This window comes from Lampetra planeri, chromosome 27 (genome assembly GCF_965212315.1).
Source record: "Lampetra planeri chromosome 27, kcLamPlan1.2.h2, whole genome shotgun sequence".
Lineage (NCBI taxonomy): Eukaryota > Metazoa > Chordata > Hyperoartia > Petromyzontiformes > Petromyzontidae > Lampetra > Lampetra planeri.
The window spans coordinates 10502615-10521891 of NC_136133.1; the positions used below are offsets into that span (position 1 = coordinate 10502615).

The 19277-nt window shown below is 53.1% G+C and overlaps 1 protein-coding gene across 1 annotated transcript in view; it reads left to right on the plus strand.

Moving 5' to 3' along the window:
* The window catches only part of LOC144728157 (hexokinase-1-like), a 50940-nt gene that overhangs the window by 23625 nt on the left and 8038 nt on the right, over positions 1-19277 (plus strand). Inside the window, exons 2-14 of the mRNA XM_078607487.1 lie at positions 1079-1241; positions 1721-1860; positions 3916-4035; positions 4610-4705; positions 5512-5611; positions 7238-7421; positions 9341-9496; positions 12586-12825; positions 13242-13546; positions 14090-14238; positions 15431-15550; positions 17972-18067; positions 18646-18745. Of these exons, the coding sequence (XP_078463613.1) occupies positions 1079-1241; positions 1721-1860; positions 3916-4035; positions 4610-4705; positions 5512-5611; positions 7238-7421; positions 9341-9496; positions 12586-12825; positions 13242-13546; positions 14090-14238; positions 15431-15550; positions 17972-18067; positions 18646-18745 (1969 nt within the window). The remainder of the gene's footprint in view (positions 1-1078; positions 1242-1720; positions 1861-3915; positions 4036-4609; positions 4706-5511; positions 5612-7237; positions 7422-9340; positions 9497-12585; positions 12826-13241; positions 13547-14089; positions 14239-15430; positions 15551-17971; positions 18068-18645; positions 18746-19277) is intronic.

Genomic DNA, 19277 nt, shown 5'->3' on the forward strand with positions numbered 1-19277 from the left:
CAGACGACCCACGCTGCGACTCGGCGCTACCAACAATTGTCTAAGCTCTGCAGTCCCTTTAATATGTGAAGGTGTTCTCGGCCAATTAACGATGAGTCTTCACACGTGTGGGAGGAAACCAGCCCGGAGAGAAACCATGAGAGAACCCTCGCGCGCGAGGAGGCAACGCTTTATCCGCATATAGGTGGGGCAGGTGGAGTCCACGTTTCAAGTATCGCCTTCTGGCAAGTCAGGGTATGGACACCGCCTTGTCGCCCACGGGAAGGGGAGTTTCATACCATCTGTGTTTGTGATCCACCAACCCTCTCTGCTGCCTCCACAACGCTGCTAGATCGTTACAGGCGTTGCTCTACCACTACTCCGACCATGAACTTAAAGAGTTCGGTATTTGGGGAGAGGGTGGAGATATTCATGGGGGCATGGGGGATCTCCCCTCCCCCACCCCGTTGGGCCTGCCTACTCACGAGCAGCAGCAGGGAGATAAACAGGAAGAGCGTGGGAGCAGAGATAGGTGGTGACACTTCCTCAGCATGTGCATGTGTGGGAGAGTGAGTGAGTGTGTGAGTGTGTGAGTGAGTGAGTGGGTGAGTGAGTGAGTGGGTGAGTGAGTGAGTGGGTGAGTGAGTGGGTGTGTGCATGTGTGGGTGAGTGAGTGGGTGAGTGAGTGGGTGTGTGCGTGTGTGGGAGCCGTAGAGTAGCAGTTAGCGCACTGCGCAATGAACCCAGCGGTTCTATTCCCGCTCACGGCCAACACCAGTAACGATTATCTGAACCGCTCCTGGGACTTCCCTAGGTCGACTCGGCCGCAAATGACTACCTGGTGTGTAAATATTGCTACTGGGAAGACAAAGACGGTCGGGTGTGGTGTTGGCCACCCACCTCCTCGTGTGCCGTGCCGGCCTTCATAGGTGTTCGATAAACAGCACTTGCCCCAACAGTCTGTTCAGGGCTATACGGGGGATCTTTGTCTTTGTGTGAATCAAAACATGGCTCAAGTGAAATGACCGCTCCTCCTTCCCGTGTCTCCCCGTGTCCCTTCCTTCCGTGTCCTTCTCCCGTTGTCCGTGTCCGCGTGCAGGTGGACAAGTGTCTGTATGAGATGAAGCTGAGCGACGAGCGCCTGCGCGCCATCATGGAGCAGATGAAGCTGGAGATGGAGCGCGGCCTCGACAAGGAGGCGCGCTCACGCGCACCCGTCAAGATGCTGCCCACGTTCGTGCGCTCCACACCCGACGGATCCGGTCTGTCTCCCGTATCTCCCCGTGTCTCCCCCGTGCCCCTATGTCTTCCTCATGTCTCCTCCATGCCCCCGTATCTCCCCCGTGTCCCGGTGTCTCCCCATGTCTCCCCATTTTCCCCATGTCTCCCTGTGTGTGCTCCTGTGTGTTTCCGCATGTCCCTGTGTCTCCTTGAGGCTTCCCCGTATTTCTGCGTGTCTCCCCTGTGCCCCGTGTCTCCCCGTGTCTCCCCCATGCCCCCGTGTCTCCTCCCTTGTCTCCTCCCTTGTCTCCTCCCTTGTCTCCCCCCGTGTCTCCCCGCGTGTCTCCCCATGTTTCTCTGCCCGTGTAACTTCCTCTGTAATTCTCGGTCTGAGCGGGCCCTGGCGTGAGCCTCACAGCTTAACGGGGCCTCCTCACTTCAATGAAACGTCTGACGGCTGTGTCTCTGTCTCCCCCCCCTCCTCCATGCTCTCCGCGCCCCCCTACACCCCGGCATGTAGAGAAGGGAGACTTCCTGGCGCTGGATCTGGGCGGCTCGAGCTTCCGCATCCTGCGCGTGCGCGTCGAAACGCAGACGATCGACATGGAGGACGAGGTGTACGAGGTCCCCGACACCGTCATCCGGGGCACCGGTCCCCAGGTAGGCAGTGGAGGGGGGTGCACAGGGGCATTGGGGTACGGGGGCATGGAGCTAGGAGCTGCAGCCAAGCTGCTGGGACACAAGGCGGTTCAGTGCACCTGTGCATTGTCTCAGGGTCCTGAGACTCGGGGAGACTGGGTCTCAGGTGACTGAGACTCGGGGAGACTGGGTCTCAGGGTACTGAGCCTCGGGGAGACTGGGTCTCAGGGTCCTGAGACTCGGGGAGACTGGGTCTCAGGTGACTGAGACTCGGGGAGACTGGGTCTCTGGGTCCTGAGACTCGGGGACACTGGGTCTCAGGTGACTAAGACTCAGGGAGACTGGGTCTCAGGGTACTGAGACTCGGGGAGACTGGGTCTCAGGTGACTGAGACTCGGGGAGACTGGGTCTCAGGGTCCTGAGACTCGGGGAGACTGGGTCTCGGGTGACTGAGACTCGGGGAGACTGGGTCTCAGGTGACTGAGACTCGGGGAGACTTGGTCTCAGGTGACTGAGACTCGGGGAGACTGGGTCTCAGGTTACTAAGACTCGGGGGTCTCTGGGTCCTGAGATGAGATCTCTCCCAGTCTGTGGCCAGCACGGGTCTGGCTGTGGTACTGGCCACACCAGCCCTTCATGTGCTCTGTTGGCCCCAACAGAACTTGCTTGGGGGTGTGTCGCTGTGGGTGTGTCTGTGTTCCTTTTGGTCTCCGTGTTGATCTGTAATCTGCCATCTGGCAGATGTGGACTGGCACGAGTGAGCGGTGTCTGTGTCAGTGAGGGTGCCTAAGTTTGTGTTGCGTGTGCCTCCGTATGTGTGGGCCTTTGCCCGTGACCGTGACTCATGTCTCTCTCCAGGAAGGCACTCTCACTCCTCGCACTGCACACGCACGGGACACTTATAGCGGCTATCGGTGTCAGTGTGTGCATGTGATGGGCACACTGTGTGTGCGTGGCTAGAGAGTCTGTGTGTGTGTGTATTTAGAGATTGCGTTTCCAGTAGGTTCTTCGCGTAGATTTATCGTTCAAGTCAGAACAGCTCTAGGGTAGCACGTGTGCGTTGCTGTGTGTGGTGTGTGTGTGTTGCCTGTGTGTGGTGTGTGGGTGGGTGCGTGTCCATCTCTGTGGGGAGCGGCAGTGTAATAGTTTGCGCGCTGCGCTCACGACCAACACCAGTGACGATTATCTGAACCGAGCCTGCGGCTCCCCTAGGTTGACTCAGCCTCAAATGAGTACCCGGTGCAGTGTGCAAACATCACCAGTGGGAAGACAAAGGGCGTACTACGAGCCACACCTCCCTGCTTGTGTGTTCCGACCTTAACCGGTGCTCAGCGTTTGCAAAGTTATTTCCTTGATAGTTTATTTAGTTAAAAATAGCATCAAATGGCAGTGTGTACGTGCGCGCGTGTCCACCTGTGCGTACGCCTCCACATGAGTGCGCTGGGATGTGTGCGTCTGTCCGTGCCCCCTCGTGTCGGAGCAGCAGCTGTCCGCAAAGCGTCCGTGTCATTGTTTGGGTCTTAGTGTTGAGTGCGCGCGTGGGGAGTGGTGGCGCAGCGGTTAGCGCTCTGCGCTACGAACCCCCGGCGAACTGAGTTCAATTCCCGCTCACGGCCACCAGCATCAGTGACGATTGTTTGAACCGGGCCTGGCCCTCTCCTAGGTTGATCAGCCTTAAATGACTCCCTGGTGCAGTGTGTAAAAATCGCTACTGGGGAGACAAAGGCGGCCGGGAGTGGCGCTGGCTACCCACTTCGTCGTTGTTCGTTCTGGCCTTAATAGGTACTCGCTAACACCCCTTGCCGCAAAAGTCTGTTAAGGCGACACGGGGATCTTTGTCTATGTGTGTTTGCGGGGCTTACGTGTGTGTGTGTGGGGGGGGTTGTTTGTGTGTCGTTACAACCGAGTGTATGTGTGTAAGCGTCTTTTTCTCTTTCTACGTGATAAAACGTCCTCTTGTCTCCGTGTGTCCCCCCGTCTCTCTCGTGTCTTCTCGTGTGTCCCCTGTCTATCCCTCGTCTCCCCGTGTGCCCCTCCATGCCTCTGCCTCCCGTGTCCCCCCGGTGACCCTGTCAGCTGTTTGACCACGTGGCAGCGTGTCTGAGCTCATTCATGGAAAAGCTGAAGATTAAGGACAAGAAGCTCCCTCTGGGCTTCACCTTCTCGTTCCCCTGCCGCCACAACGTCAACGGCGAGGTGCCACCGCTACTACCACCACCGTCACCATCGTCACTCCTACCACCGCCACCACCCCTACCAACACCACTACCATCGCTATCACCAAACATCACCAATATCATTGTCATCATCATCACCACCACCACCATCGTAAGCATAATCACCACTCCTTCCACCATCACCACCTTCTACCACCATCATCGCCACCATTTTGTTCACCATCAACACCATCAACACGATCGCCACAATTCTCTCTACAAACCCCACCATCACCACAACTGTCCCTGCCACATTTCTACCACTTTTTGCATTGAGTGTGTCTACCGAACTCTAACCATGTGTGTTCCCATGTGTCCCTGTGTCTCCCCACGGGTGTCTGTGTCTTCCAATGTGCCGCTGCATTGTCTGTGTCTTCCCGAATGTCTCTATCCCCATGTGCACCCCGCGCCTCTGTCCCCGCGTCTCTATCCCTACGCGTCCCCGTGTCTCTTTCCCCGTGTCGCTTTCCCCGTCTGTGCTACCCACGTCTCCGTCCCTGCATCTCCGTCCCTGCGTCTCTGTCCCTGTGTGCCCTTACGCATGTGCTGCTCAGAGCGTGCTCCTGCGCTGGACAAAGCGGTTCCACGTGAGCGGAGTGGAGGGGCAGAACGTGGTGAAGATGCTGCGCGATGCCATCCAGCGCCGCGGGGTACAGCAGCACAACAGCCACCGTTTGCCACTAAATGGCGGTGACATCACCACGGCACTTGTGCCAAGCTAGGTGCACTCTGAGGTCACATGAAGTGTCAAAGGCTCGCTGACGTACAGAGATGACTGGCGGATGCTTCAGCTGTGCCCCCTACTGTGCCAACTCCACTTCGTGTTAGCCGCCCGACACTCCGCTCTTTGTTGTGAGCGTCGCTCCTCTACCCTCTGCTGTTGCTGGAGGGTGACTGCCTCCAACTGTCCAGTAGCGTCCTTCACAAGCCTCCTCCACAGAGGCCAATCTTGATGCCACTGGTACCAGTCTTCAGCAAGTCCAATCAGCTCCACATCCTCCTGTGTGTACTATGTATACTGTGTATGTGTACCGTATGTGTACATTGTGTGTGTACCGTATGTGTGTACCCTGTGTGTGTACCAGGTGTCCCGTGTGTGTGTACCCTGTGTGTGTGTACCATGTGCACCGTGTGCGTGTACCATACATGTACCATGTGTACCATGTGTACCGTGTGCGTACCGTGTGTGTGTGTGTCTACTCTGTCTACTATATGTGTACCATGTGTGTGTACTATGTGAACCGTGTGTGTGTATCCTGTGTGTATACCATGTGTACTATATATGTACTGTATGTGTACCGTGTGTGCACCTTGTGTGTACAATGTGTACTGTTTGTGTGTACTGTGTGTGTACCCTGTGTGTATACCATGTGTACTGTACGTGTACTGTGTGTGTACCGTATGTGTACCATGTTTACTGTGTGCGTGTACCGTGTGTGCTGTGCACGCGCCGCAGGATTTTGAGATCGACATTGTGGCAGTGGTGAACGACACGGTGGGCACCATGATGACGTGCGGCTACGACGACCACCGCTGTGAGATCGGCCTCATCGTGGGTGAGCGCTTCGCACGCTCCTACGCGCTCCAATAAGCTCTTAAATCGGGTTTCAGCAACAAAAAAGAACACCACTTTCCCGACATACGCACAAGTCACAGTAAAATAAATGAAAAAGATACACTAACAGATAAGCGAAATTTTTTTTTATAGCAAATCATAATCGCAATAAGAAAAAACTAGTTAAATATCGATTATTATAAATAGCACGCTTTATCTCGAAGAAATACGAATTTAAATCTGCTATATTAATTGCAATGCAGATATGGCCTAAAACACGATGGCGTTATGGTGAGGAATAAAAAACACTGCGTCCAAAAAAAAGTTGTCTAAACAATTCCAGGCCATTCATATTTGTAACTCGTCCAACTCTTTATACATTGGTAGCTAGTAACGAATTCAGATGAAAGTAGCGATTTAAAGTGAGTGATCGATGGCAATGACTATAGACCAAGTTTTGTGGCGATATTTTTCCACAGACCAGGGGCAGCCATCATAAATGCTCGTTCACCAAAACTTGCTTTGTGTCTGGGAACGTTCAACAGAAGGGGTGATGAACTGCTCAGGGTGAGGTCTGCCCTCCCGTTGTGTCAAGAAATGACATAAATATTCTGCCGAATTACCACAAAGGATATTGTAAATGAACAACGCCTGGTTAATTGTTCTGCGATCATGGAGTGATATTAATTCATTTTTGTTGTACAAGTCACAATGATGGGTCTTATAAGAGGCATCCAGAGAAAATCTCCGAGTTGGAATGATGAGTGGGAATGAGCTTATTCAGTGTTGTATCGGAGGCAGATTGATATGCACCGTCCCAGTTGGTAGCCCTTACCAATTCCAACCGAAACTTAGCTGGTAATTATTAATGTTTATGTCTGTAGCGAAAGCTAGTTTAAAAATTAGCATTTCTCCCAGTCCATTCAATGTGATCCTGGAAAATGAGTATAGAGTCTATGATGACCCCAAGGTAATTTATTTGGATTTATTGCCATTCAGAATCAGCTTAAGTGCGATTAGTTGATGTTGAATTGTATTCAAATCGCTTTGTAATTTGCTGCACACATCTTCAGTGGAGTGGCCAGCAACCATCAAAACAATCTTGATTTGAAGCTTTCGTGACTGCAGGAAGCCATACTCTCTGGTTCTTTCGGTAAAGTCATCAGGTGAGAAATAATGATCTGCTGTTGTGGCTTTATATATGCACGGGGGGGGGGGGGGTTTGTAGAGTCGTGGCTGCAGGAGTTCACGGGGGGGAGAGGGGGGAGGGTTTGTGGCGTGCAGGGATGGGTGGGGGCTGGAGAAATTAGCATGTCAATGAGCTTGAATTAGTGAACGAAAACAGCACAGGTGTAAGAGTGAGAATCATAGCAGTTAAAATGTGATGTAGTTTTTCACGTTCTTCCACTGATTGCTCAATCTGAATCCATATTTTCGATTAAAGTTTTGTCTGTTTGTATATCTGGATGGCTTCATGAACAAATCTCTGATGGTAGCCCGAGGACTCACGAGACTCGAAATGCTCACCAGGCTCAGTGATACAACGCTGCTGCTGCTGCTACCACAGCTACTGTGGCTGTGAGTGCCGCCGATGGGACTGACACAGTTGGTTCTGCCTCTGCTGCAGGCACGGGCAGCAACTGCTGCTACATGGAGGACCTTCGCAACATCGAGCAGGTGGAGGGGGACGAGGGCCGCATGTGCATCAACATGGAGTGGGGTGCCTTCGGGGACGACGGCTCCCTAGACGACATCCGCACTGAGTACGACCTGGAGGTGGATGCCGGGTCGCTCAACCCTGGACAGCAGATGTGAGCTCATGCACGCACATGCACGGGCATGCACGCACATGCATACGCACGACAACAGCAACCAACATTTGCCATTAAGTGGCAGTGGAGTCACCACAGCTCCTGTACCAGGCTAGGTGCACTCTGAAGTTATGAAGTGTGGAGTTCTCTCGCTGCTGGCAGGTCACAGGACATACCCAGGTCCTGCGAGTTAATTGACCCAGATGACGAACAGAAACACACAGACAAGTGTGTAGATACACACGGGTACACACGGGTAAACGCGTGGTTATACAAACACACACAGGTACACACCCACACGGGAACACAACAACAACAGCTATTCACTACTAAGTGGCGGTGATGTCACTACTGGCAGGTCACGGAACAGACCCAGGTGCCATGGGTTGACTGACTGAGATGACTGGCATATGCACCACCTGTGCCCCCCTCCATGAACACACAAATACAAAAGACAAAGATCCCCCATTTAGCCTTAACAGACTGTAGGGGCAAGTGCTGTTAGCGAGCACCTATGAAGGCCGGTACGGCACACGAGGGGGTGGGTGGCCAACACCACGCCCGGCCGCCTTGGTCTCCCTAGTGACGGTGTTTACACATCATTTGAGGCTGAGTCGACCTAGGGGAGGCCCGGGACCGGTTCAGATAATCATCACTGGTGTTGGCCGTGAGCGGGAATCGAACCCGGGTCGCCAGGTTCATAGCGCAGCGCGCTAACCGCTACACTATGGATCATAGATCCGTCCAGCAGTCGACACTTTTTCCAGCATTACGACTCATGAAACAGAAGTAAACCACTTGGACACTCAATACACTACAAAGCTGAGTATTTAATAGATCGAAGCAACAACTAGTCATAATCACGTCAACTCTGCATCATTATTCTTCTACAGTATACGTGAAAAACACGCGATCGACCAACGCAACCGTACGAACCTATATATATGATGAAGACAAATATGAATGTCTAGGTGTATAAAATCAGCCAACGTGTGCACCCTCTAAAATGTAAAAATCAAAGATTACTATATTATGCACTCATGCAATACGTAACAATATGTGCCGACGTATATGTGTAGCACTCCTTAACAGATATATCAAAACCAAGAGAAAATTATGCAAACTCTATAATATAGCGTTAGCCTTATCTAAAAATAGGAACGCACTGGCATTAGAACGGAAAGTTTACTTTCCAAGAACTTAACAATATACGGAATATATTGGAAAAACCAGACGGTCCTCTGCTAGTCTGGAAAAACAAAGTCTGTGCACCTCACAACAGACCAAACAATATATCAAGAAACAATAATTCTACCAGTAATATATCAGAACAATGATCATTTTACCAGTGGGTTCTCTTCGTGAGGTAACCCCTGGGAGCCATGCCCTTCGCACAGACTGACTTGATAACATTGAGTTCAATATTAAATAGCAATTCCGATCTTGAAATCACGCGCCTCCTCGTAAATATTAATTACTGTGAATGCAACCAACCAGAGCCTGAGAATGAATGCCTCCCTCCCTGGACCATAACTCTGCCGATAGGAATAAAGGCCCTGTTTGAATGAGTTCACCATTCGTGTCGTGTAAAAGAGAGCAACTTAAAGACACGTGTGATGAACAATTATAAATCGAATATTAATTATGTATTTATTATCATGAAGGGGTACACGCCCAACATCTTGTTCTGCCCATGTGGCATAGAGCGTTGCCCCCCCCAACTTCTCCGGGCCCTCCGGTTTTCCTCTCCACATGCGTGGAGGTGGCCAAACATCACAGCGTAAGACCCCAGAGCTCGGGAAATAGTTAGTGGCACCGGTTCCAGTTGCCTACCCATGCCTCGAAATCCCTCGTGTGTCACGGATCCCAACTTGTGGCTGATGTTGTGGTGGTTGTTTTGGTTGTGGTGGCGGTTGCAGCTTTGAGAAGATGATCAGCGGGCTGTACCTGGGGGAGCTGGTGCGCCTCATCCTCGTTAAGATGACCACGCAGGCGCTGCTCTTCAATGGCAAAGCGACGCCAGAGTTGCTGACGCGTGGCCACTTCCAGACGCAGTTTATCACCGCCATTGACACGTACGTATTCACACACACGCGCACGTCCACACACACACACACACGCATATACACACACGTACACACGCAGCAACAACCGCCATTCGCCACTTAGTGGCGGTGACGTCACCACGACGCTTGTGCCAGGCCATGTGCACCTTGAGGCCACGTGAAGTGTCGAACGCCCGCTGGCAGGTCACGGGGCAGACCCAGGTGCCACGGGTCGAGTGACTGAGAAGACTGGCTGATGCACCACCTGTGCCCCGTACTGTACCAACTTGGTGTGCTTTAGCCACCCAGCGCTCCGCTCGTTGTTGTGAGCGTCACTCCTCCGCCCTCCGTTGTTGTTGTTGGAGGGCGACTGCCACCGTTTGCCACTACATGGCGGTGACATCACCACGGCACTTGTGCCAAGCTAGGTGCACTCTGAGGCCACATGAAGTGTCAAAGGCTCGCTGACGTACAGAGATGACTGGCGGATGCTTCAGCTGTGCCCCCTACTGTGCCAACTCCGCTTCATGTTAGCCGCCCGGCACTCCGCTCTTCGTTGTGAGCGTCGCTCCTCTACCCTCTGCTGTTGCTGGAGGGTGACCGCCTCCAACTGTCCAGCAGCATATTTCACGAGCCTCCTCCACAAAGGCTGATTTTTACACCGCTGGTACCAGTCATCAGCAAGTCCACTCAGCTCCCCAGCCTCCTGTACCACTTCACTCCATATCTTCTCTAGCCCGTGCCATGCCCGTTTAACCCCCTTTATCCGGCCGAACAAAAGCTGTTAAGGCATGCGGTGACTGGGCATGCGGGCTACATGACCCAGCCAACGCAGCCTTGCCTGCCGGAAGAGCTCACCGATGGGACTTTGCCCAGATCTTTAAAGGATTTGTGAGCTCCTCACACAATCCAGTCTGGTTAAACCCAGGATTGATTGTAGGCAGGCCAGCCTAAATGTTTCTAACCGGCAAAGATGTTCCATTAGGGGGGGTCCACGTTTCGCAAGCGTAGAGAAGGGAGGGAATGACTGTGGCCGAGAAGGCTTGAAGCTTCGTGTGGAGTGACAGACCAGGTAGCTTCCACACAACGTTACGCAACCGATGAAAAGATAATGCCGCTCGACTGATTCTGAGTGAGACCTCTGCTGTCAAACTGGAGCCGGTCATGAGCACACTGCCCAGGTATGGGAAACTCTCCACTCTCTCGACAACTGCCCCATCACCGATTGGGAGTTGCGGGGGTGGAGTGCCCGATGGTACAAAATTCCCAGGCAGGTGCTTAGTTTTGGTGGGGCTGATGGTAAGGCCCCACCTCTTAGTGGCATGCTCCAGTTTCAGCAGCAGCGCCTCCGACTCCTCCTCTGAGTGAGCAGCAATTACCAGGTCATCGGCATACATAACGTGATTGACCAATAGGGAGCCATCCCTTGACCACACCCGGGCATCGATCAGCCTTCCATTGTATATGTACCAGATGGAAATCCCTCTGGTACAGCCAATAAAGGCTTCACGAACTACGTGGTCGAAAAAGATGTTAAATAATGTGGGAGCCAGAGGACATCCCTGTCGCACCCCAATGTGAACAGGGAATGGCTCCGACTCCCAGCCACATAGTTTTACCCGGGCCCGCTCACCATCATGAAGGTCCTTAATGATTGTGAGCAGAGAGTCAGGGACTCCGAAAGCGTGAAGAACAACCCAGAGCCCAGGCCTACTAATAGTATCATAGGCCTTGACCAAGTCAATAAAGCAGAGATGTAGGTCTTGTTGGAATTCCCTACACCTCTGCTGTGCAGGACCGCCCTGGCCTGGAACCACAATGGGGCTCCTCAAGACTCTCATCAGCGTGCCTGCCAAGGGGATGTTGAATAATCCTTGCCAGGACCTTTTCCGGCACGCAGAGAGACACACAAAGACATGTGCATCCACACCACATGCATGCGCGTACACACAACACAGACACACACATAGACACACACACGCGTGTCCACACCACATGCACGTGCTTACGCATGCACGCACGCATACACATGTTTACAATCACATGCACACACAAAAAAGACAAACATCCTCCATTTAGCCTTAACAGACTGTAGGGGCAAGTGCTGTTAGCCAGCACCTATGAAGGCCGGCACGGCACATGAGGGGGTGGGTAGCCAACACCACGCGGGGCAGCTTTTGTCTCCCTAGTAGCAATGTTTTACACACAGCACCAGGTACTCAATTGAGGCTAAGTCGACCTTGGGGAGGCCCAGGACAGATTTAGATAATAGTCACTGATGTTGGCCGTGAGCGGGAATCGAACTCAGGTCGCCGGGTTCGTAGCGCAGCGTGCTAACTGCGACACTACCGCTCCCCACCACATAGACACATGCTTACACACACGCTTACGTATACGCACACACACACACACGTGTACACATGTGTACACACGCACACGTGTACACACGCGTACACAGACAAACGCGTGCCGGCCTTCATAGGCGCTGCTCACTAACAGCCCCTACAGTCTGTGTGAGGCTGCACGGGGGATCTTTTTTTTTTGTGAGTTACAGCTAGGAGGGGGCAGCGAAACCGTGCAAGGTGTTGACGTACCCGTGCGTACGTGCAGGCTTAGCAAGAGGTGTTGACATACTTATGCAGAAGTAGAGGAGAGGTATGCGCAGTGCGCGCTGTTAAGCGGGTGCAACTGAGGTCAAACAGGTGTGTGCATTGCACCATGAGGTTTGCACCGACAAACCGCCAGAAATTAAGGGGAGAAGCGGGTGCAACCGAGGTCGAACAGGTGGGCACGCTCTGACCGGAGTACGGGAGATGGGGGGTGATGATGAGGGATTAATGGGGCGGCAGCTTAAGGGGGAACACGTGAGGGCTCGGAATGAGGAGGGATATATAAAAGGAGTGTGCATAAGCGGAGAGAGAGTGGCCCGGGAACCAAGAGTGAAGACATCTCGCCGCTGCCGCTCAAGCCGTCAGCGGAACCTCAACCCTCACGCCGTCGCCGGGCGAACATTGGCTGAACCCCCCGCCCGGGACAGACGGGTGCGCGGGTATGAGGGAGCGTAGGTGAGGGCAGCCAGAGGTGTTGACGTATCCGTGCGTGCATCCCCGCGTGTGCAGGCGCAACAAGGAGGGTGTGCTGAAGGCACGGGAGCTGCTCTCGGACCACTTTTCGCTGCACCCGTCAGAGGAGGACTGCGCAGCGCTGCAGCAGATCTGCGCCATCGTGAGCACGCGCTCCGCCTACCTGGTGGCGGCCGCGCTCGGCGCTGTCGTTTCGCGCCTGCGCCTCAATAAGGCTGTGAAGAAGCTGCAGACGACGGTCGGCGTGGACGGCACCGTCTACAAGACGCACCCCCAGTGAGCGGGGCGATCTCGTGCGATCCCGATGGGGCGACCTTACACGACCTCGACAGGATGATCTCGTGTGACCCTGACAGGGTGACCTAACGTGACCCCGATGGGGTGGCCTGACATGACCCCGTGGGGCATTGTCACTTAACTTAGTTACACATTTACACAGCAGTTCCCGTTTCTATCGCGCGCCTCTGCAGATGCGGCTGCATTACAGACGTTTCACAATAACACTAAACGGTGAGAGACTAAAACTGTGCATGCGGTTCTTTATCTTCGTCAACATCACCGTCATCACCGTCCTTATCACTGCTACAACCTCACTCCTCTCCTCTCGCCTCCTGTTCTTGCTTCCTCTTCTTCTCTCCCCTCTCCTCCTCTTGTCTAACCTCCTCTCCCCTCCTCCGCCGCTCCCCGCACAGGTACAGCAAGCGTCTGCAGCTGATGATGCGCCGCCTGGCCCCGGAGAGCCGCGTGCAGTTCCTGCTGTCTGAGTGCGGCAGCAGCAAGGGCTCGGCGATGGTGACGGCCGTGGCATACCGCCTGGCCGAGCAGCGCAAGCTCATCGACGCTACGCTGGCGCCGCTCAAGCTGTCGCTCACGCAGCTGCTGGACGTGAAGCGGCGCATGCGGCAGGAGATGGACCGGGGACTGGCGCGCGACTCGCACGCCACGGCTAGCGTCAAGATGCTGCCCTCCTATGTGCGCTCCACGCCCGACGGCAGCGGTGAGGCGACACCACGGAGCCCGCGGCGGCAGTGGCGGTAGAGGTGGCGGTGGTAGTGGTTGTAGTGGTGGTGGTGGTGGTGGCAGTAGTGACATTGGTAGTGGCGGTGGCGAAGGTGGTAGTGGTGGTGGTAGTGGAGGCCGTAGTGGTGGTGGTGGTGGCGGTGGTGGCCCTGGCAATGATGGTGGTAGTGGAGGCGGTGGTGGTGGTGATGGTGGCGGTAGGGAGTGGTAGTGTAGCAATTAGCGTACTGCGCTATGAACCCAGCCACTCGAGTTTAAATCCCACACATGGCCAACATCAGAGATGATTACTTGAACCGGTCCTGGGCCTCTCCGAGGTCGAATCAGCCTCCGATGAGTACCTGGTGCATTGTGTAAACATCGACACTGGGGAGACAAAGGTGACCGGGCGTGGTACCGGCCAACCACCCCTTCGTGCACCGTGCCGGCCTTCGTAGGCACTACGCAAGCGTCACTTGCCCTGTCAGTCTGTATGGGCCACACGGGTGAACTTTTCATCTTCATGTTTGCGTCTGTGTAGAGAACGGAGACTTCCTGTCGCTGGACCTGGGCGGCACGAACTTCCGCGTACTGCTTGTCAAGATCCGCAGCAGCAAGAAGCGAAGCGTGGAGATGCACAACAAGATCTACCCCATCCCTGCGGAGATCATGCAGGGCAGCGCCGAGGACGTACGGAGATGCACACACAGATACAGATACGCACAGATATGGAGATACATCAATACCTGCCATTCGCCACTAAGTGGCACCTGTGCGCCAGGCCAGGTGCACTTTGAGACCACGTGAAGTGTGGAAGACTCACTGACATGGGACAGACCCAGGAGGTGCCATTGGTTGACTGACTGAGATGACTGGCAGATGCATCAGCTGTGCCCCCTACTGTGCAAACTTGCTGTATTTTAGCTGCCCAGCGCTCTACTCATTGTTGTGAGCATCGCTCCTCTACCCTCCATTATGTTGAAGGCCAACTGCCTCAAACTGACCAGTAGTGTCTTTTATGAGCCTCCTTCATAGATACACATACACACGCAAATACACACAGAGAGAGACCGATACACACACAGATACACACAGAGATAGAGACAGATACATACACACACACACCGAGATACACGGAGAGATACGCTCACAAAGACAGATACACACCGATATACACAGAGATACACACCCAGATATACACAAAGATACACACACGAAGATAAACACACACACAGATATAAAGACAAAGACACCCCATATAGCCTTAACAGACTGTTGGGGCAAGTGCTGTTCGTGAGCACCTATGAAGGCCGGCACGGCACACGAGGGGGTGGGTGGCCAGTACCACGCCCGCCCGCCTTTGTCTCCCCAGTGGTGATGTTTACACATCGCACCATGTACTCATTTGAGGCTGAGCTGACTTAGGGCAGGCCCAGCACTGGTTCAGATATTCGCCATTGTTATTGGTTGTGAGAGGAAATTGAACTCAAGTCACGAGTTTTGTCACGCTGTGCACAAACATTGCACCACCGCTCCCCACACAGAGATACACACAGATGTACAGAGAGAGATATACAAAGAGATACAGAGAAAGGTATGCGCATAGGTACACGCAGACATAGACAGAATTATACATCCGTACATAACAGCACACACACACTAACCCATGTACCCGTGTCCCCCCACGTGTCTCCGTATGTGTCCCCGTATGTGTCCCCGTATGTGTCCCTGCGTGTTCCCTGCGTGTCCCCGCATGGCCCCCCCCCCTGTGTCTCTGGGTGTCCCCATGTCCCTGCATGTTCCCGTATCCCCCCATGTGTCTGTGTGTGTCCCTGTGTGTCCCCGCATGTCCCTCCGTGTCCCCGCGTGTCCCCGAGAATAGCTGTTTGACCACATCGTGGGCTGTATCTCCGACTTCCTGGACTACATGGGCATGGCCGGGTGGCGCCTCCCCCTTGGCTTCACCTTCTCCTTCCCATGCCGGCAGACGAGCCTCGACGTGGTGAGCACCACCACCACTACCACCGTCACCACTACTACCATCACCACTATCACCACCACTACTACTACCACCACTACCACCTCTACCACCTCTACCACCTCCACTATCAACATCACCACCACCACTACTACGTGTTAGATACGTCCCCCTCAGTGAGGCAGATGTGATAGCTGCCTCCCCTGGTGCTTTTTATTGCAGTTTCATGACGAGACCAGCGAGCCTAAATATCTTTCTAGTTTATACACATACGTGAAATAAGTTACCTGGAGTATGGAAGGCGTGGACATGAAATGAAGGGGTCTACAAACATTACATTGGTGACATACTGAGATAGTAACAGGCACGCGCTTATTGCGCGCGCTCCATCCAGTTACTGAGGGGTTGCGCAATCAGAGGGGAGGCTGAGCTCGTCGCTGCCTCACCTCTCGTCTCTCCCTGTATTTGCAGCGGAGCTCCGCAAATTTGGCGATTTTGACTATAAAAATCGTAGAAATTACATAACACAGATCAGTGGAAAAATCTTAATATTTATTTTATTTGATTATTCTTTTTTTTTACTTTTCGTAACAGCTATTTTCTTTGGAGTATTACAGGTGAGGCTCTGCCTCCCCTGCCTCCCCTGACTGCACGTCCCTGACCACCAGTACCAAAAAGATTTTTAAAAATCATGAGCAAACACAAGATCCAGGTTCGATTTAACACAGTACATAAAATTAGCAATCTGATGCGATCTGTGAAGGATGTGATCCCTGCCATGCAATACCCCGGCATCTACAAACTAAGCTGCGTCTGCAGCAGTAGTCACATTGGGGAAACTAAGCGACACATCTCGAACCGAGTTGGTGAACATAAGGCAGATCTGAAACACGGTAGGACCAATACCACGGCGGTGGCTGATCATTGCTTTAATGCGATGGACTCACAGGAAATTGATTTCTCTAAGACGAAGGTGCTTTGCAAACCCACTGGCTATACCGACTATAATCACCCAGGAATGTCCTTAACGCTCGTGACGTCATTCCACATCGACCATCCCCCCTCATTAATATTCATGAGCAGGTGACGTCCTCCAAATGGACACCCCCACCCCTCATGAGCGTGTGACATCACTCCGCATGGAGAACCCCTCCCCCCTCAATAATAATCGTTATCGAACAGCCTCCCTCATTAACACTCATTAACTTGATTTGAAGCTTTCGTGACTGCAGGAATTCATACTCTTTGGTTCTTTCGGTAAAGTCACGTAGGTAGAAAAAAATAACTAATAAATCACCTCTTTCCCTCTGTAAATTTCACCCCCACCCTCTCGCCTGTTGCGGCAGCCCCCCCTCCCCCTCCTCGGATTAGCCGAGCTCATCCACCCCTACCCTCTGCGATTACGTTTACTTGCAAATTCCATCCCTAGTCCTGCCCACTTACCCTTGGGTTGTAGCCACCACAAATGTATACAACATTTGGTTGCAGTAGCTCTCTCGCTACATTTCCTCCTCCGCAGTCCGCCTGCTGTATTGTTTCACCTGAAGACAGTGGCTTGTGTTGCTATCGAAACGTCGTGATTTATTACTTATTTTTCTATCTACATCACTTTACCGAAAGAAACAAAGAGTATGGGATTATAACCTTAAAATGAAATAGGTCTGTTTCACCGCGCCCTTACAAATTGCACACGTATTAATGCAATGAATATAACGTCGCGGTCTGCTTATCGCTTGCAAGTTTCAGATTTACTGCAATACACCCGTCCTTGGACGGGCAAAAGGCAAGTCAACAAAGATTCGTTCATGAAGCCATCCATATGTCCAGACGTAGACACAATTTCAACCGAGAAGATGGGTACAAACTCAGCAATCACTGGAAGGATGTTATCAACCAGTTTAAGTCATAACTGGCTGTTATGTTTCCATTTTAGACCTGGTAGCCCTTTAATTGGTGGAAGCCCACCACCAGGACCATCACTGCCCACTACTACCATCACTACTAGCAGTCGCCCTTTATTGGTGGAAGCCCATTACCAGCACCATCATTACCCACTACTACCACCACCTCTAGCAACAACCTCCACCATCAGCAGTGTGGGTGTGTGGAGCGAGGTGCAATGATTGCCTGGCGGCCCTGTGATTGGTGGAGACCCACTGCCGGTGTCTTGTTTTCTCCTACATTAACATCAGCTGCCCCGCCCATGCTGTTCACACACTTGGGCTACGCCCATCTCTAAACCTTTATAAACAGTTTGCCTTTAGAGGCTAACCCCCTATTCCTGATGACGATCACTTGTGTTGCGATCGAAAAGTCGTAGTTTTTTGTTATTTTATTTGAATATATCTACGTGACTTTACCGAAAGACCCAAAGAATATTAATTCCTGCAGTCACGAAAGCTTTAAGTCAAGATTTACACGGGGAATCTTTGTGTGTGTGTGCAGGGGTTCCTGGTAAACTGGACCAAGGGCTTCAAGGCCTCAGGCTGTGAGGGCAAGGACGTGGTGATGCTGCTCCGGGAGGCGATCCAGCGCAGAAACGTATGCTGCCACATATACGCACACACAAAGGTGCCCTGTGTAGCCCACACAGGCTGTAGGGCAAGTGCTCTTTGTGAGTATCAGCTGACACAGCGTGGCACCTATGAGCGGCGGTGTGGCCAATAACACCGTCCCCGCCCGGCTGCCTTTGTCTCTCCCAGTGTTGATGTTAACACGCCACACCTGTTCAGATCGTCGGAACTGATATTGACTGTGAGCGGGAATTTGAACTCGTGAACTTGGGTAACTGGGTTCGAGGCGCAGTGCGCTAACCATTGCACCACTGGTCCCAAACATAGGCCCCAAGGAAGTTGCACCGCCTGCGTATTCACTATCTGCAGCACTGCTTACTCGCACTCACGCGACAGCTACACAAAAATAATGCTTCCAAACAAACGAAAGGCACAGATCACCGGGGATCATAGCGCGGTGTGCTAACCACTGCGCCACCAATCCCCTCAATCATTTAATCGCTCACCCATTCACCTACTCAACGAACCACTCACCCACCCACGTAGTCACCCTCTCACTCACTCACCCTCGCCAGCTCAGCCACGTCCGTGCGTGCGTGACTGTAGGAGTTCGAGCTGGACGTGGTCGCGGTGGTGAACGACACGGTGGGAACCATGATGACGTGCGCCTACGAGGACCCCAAGTGCGAGATCGGACTCATCGTCGGTGAGTCGCTCGCTCTCACTCGATCGCACTCTCGTTCACTCGCTCTCGCCCGCTTGGCTCACTGGCTCTCTCACTCACTCGCCAGTTCACTCTCACTCACTCTCGCTCACTATCGCTCGCTCGGACTCGATCGCACACTCTCGCACACTCTTTCTGGCTCACTCTCTCTCACTCACTCTCGCTCACTCAATCTCACTCACTCTCACTTGTTCACGCTCGCTCGCTGGCTCACTCACTCACTTTTTCGCTCGCTGACTCGCTCACACTGACTCTCTTTCTCTCACTCACTCTCTCTTAGGCATGCTCACTCGCTCACTTACTCCCTCTCACTCACTCTCGCTCAATCACTCACTCTCACTCGCTCACTCGCTGGCTCACTCTCTCGCACAGTCACTCACTCTTTGTCACGCCAACGGTGACAGTCGCCAATCGCCTCTAAGTCGTCGTGACGTCACCACAGCACGTGTGCTAGACTGGGTGCACTCCGAGGCCACGCGAGGAGGCAAATCAGTGTTGCAATCAACGCTGTCCG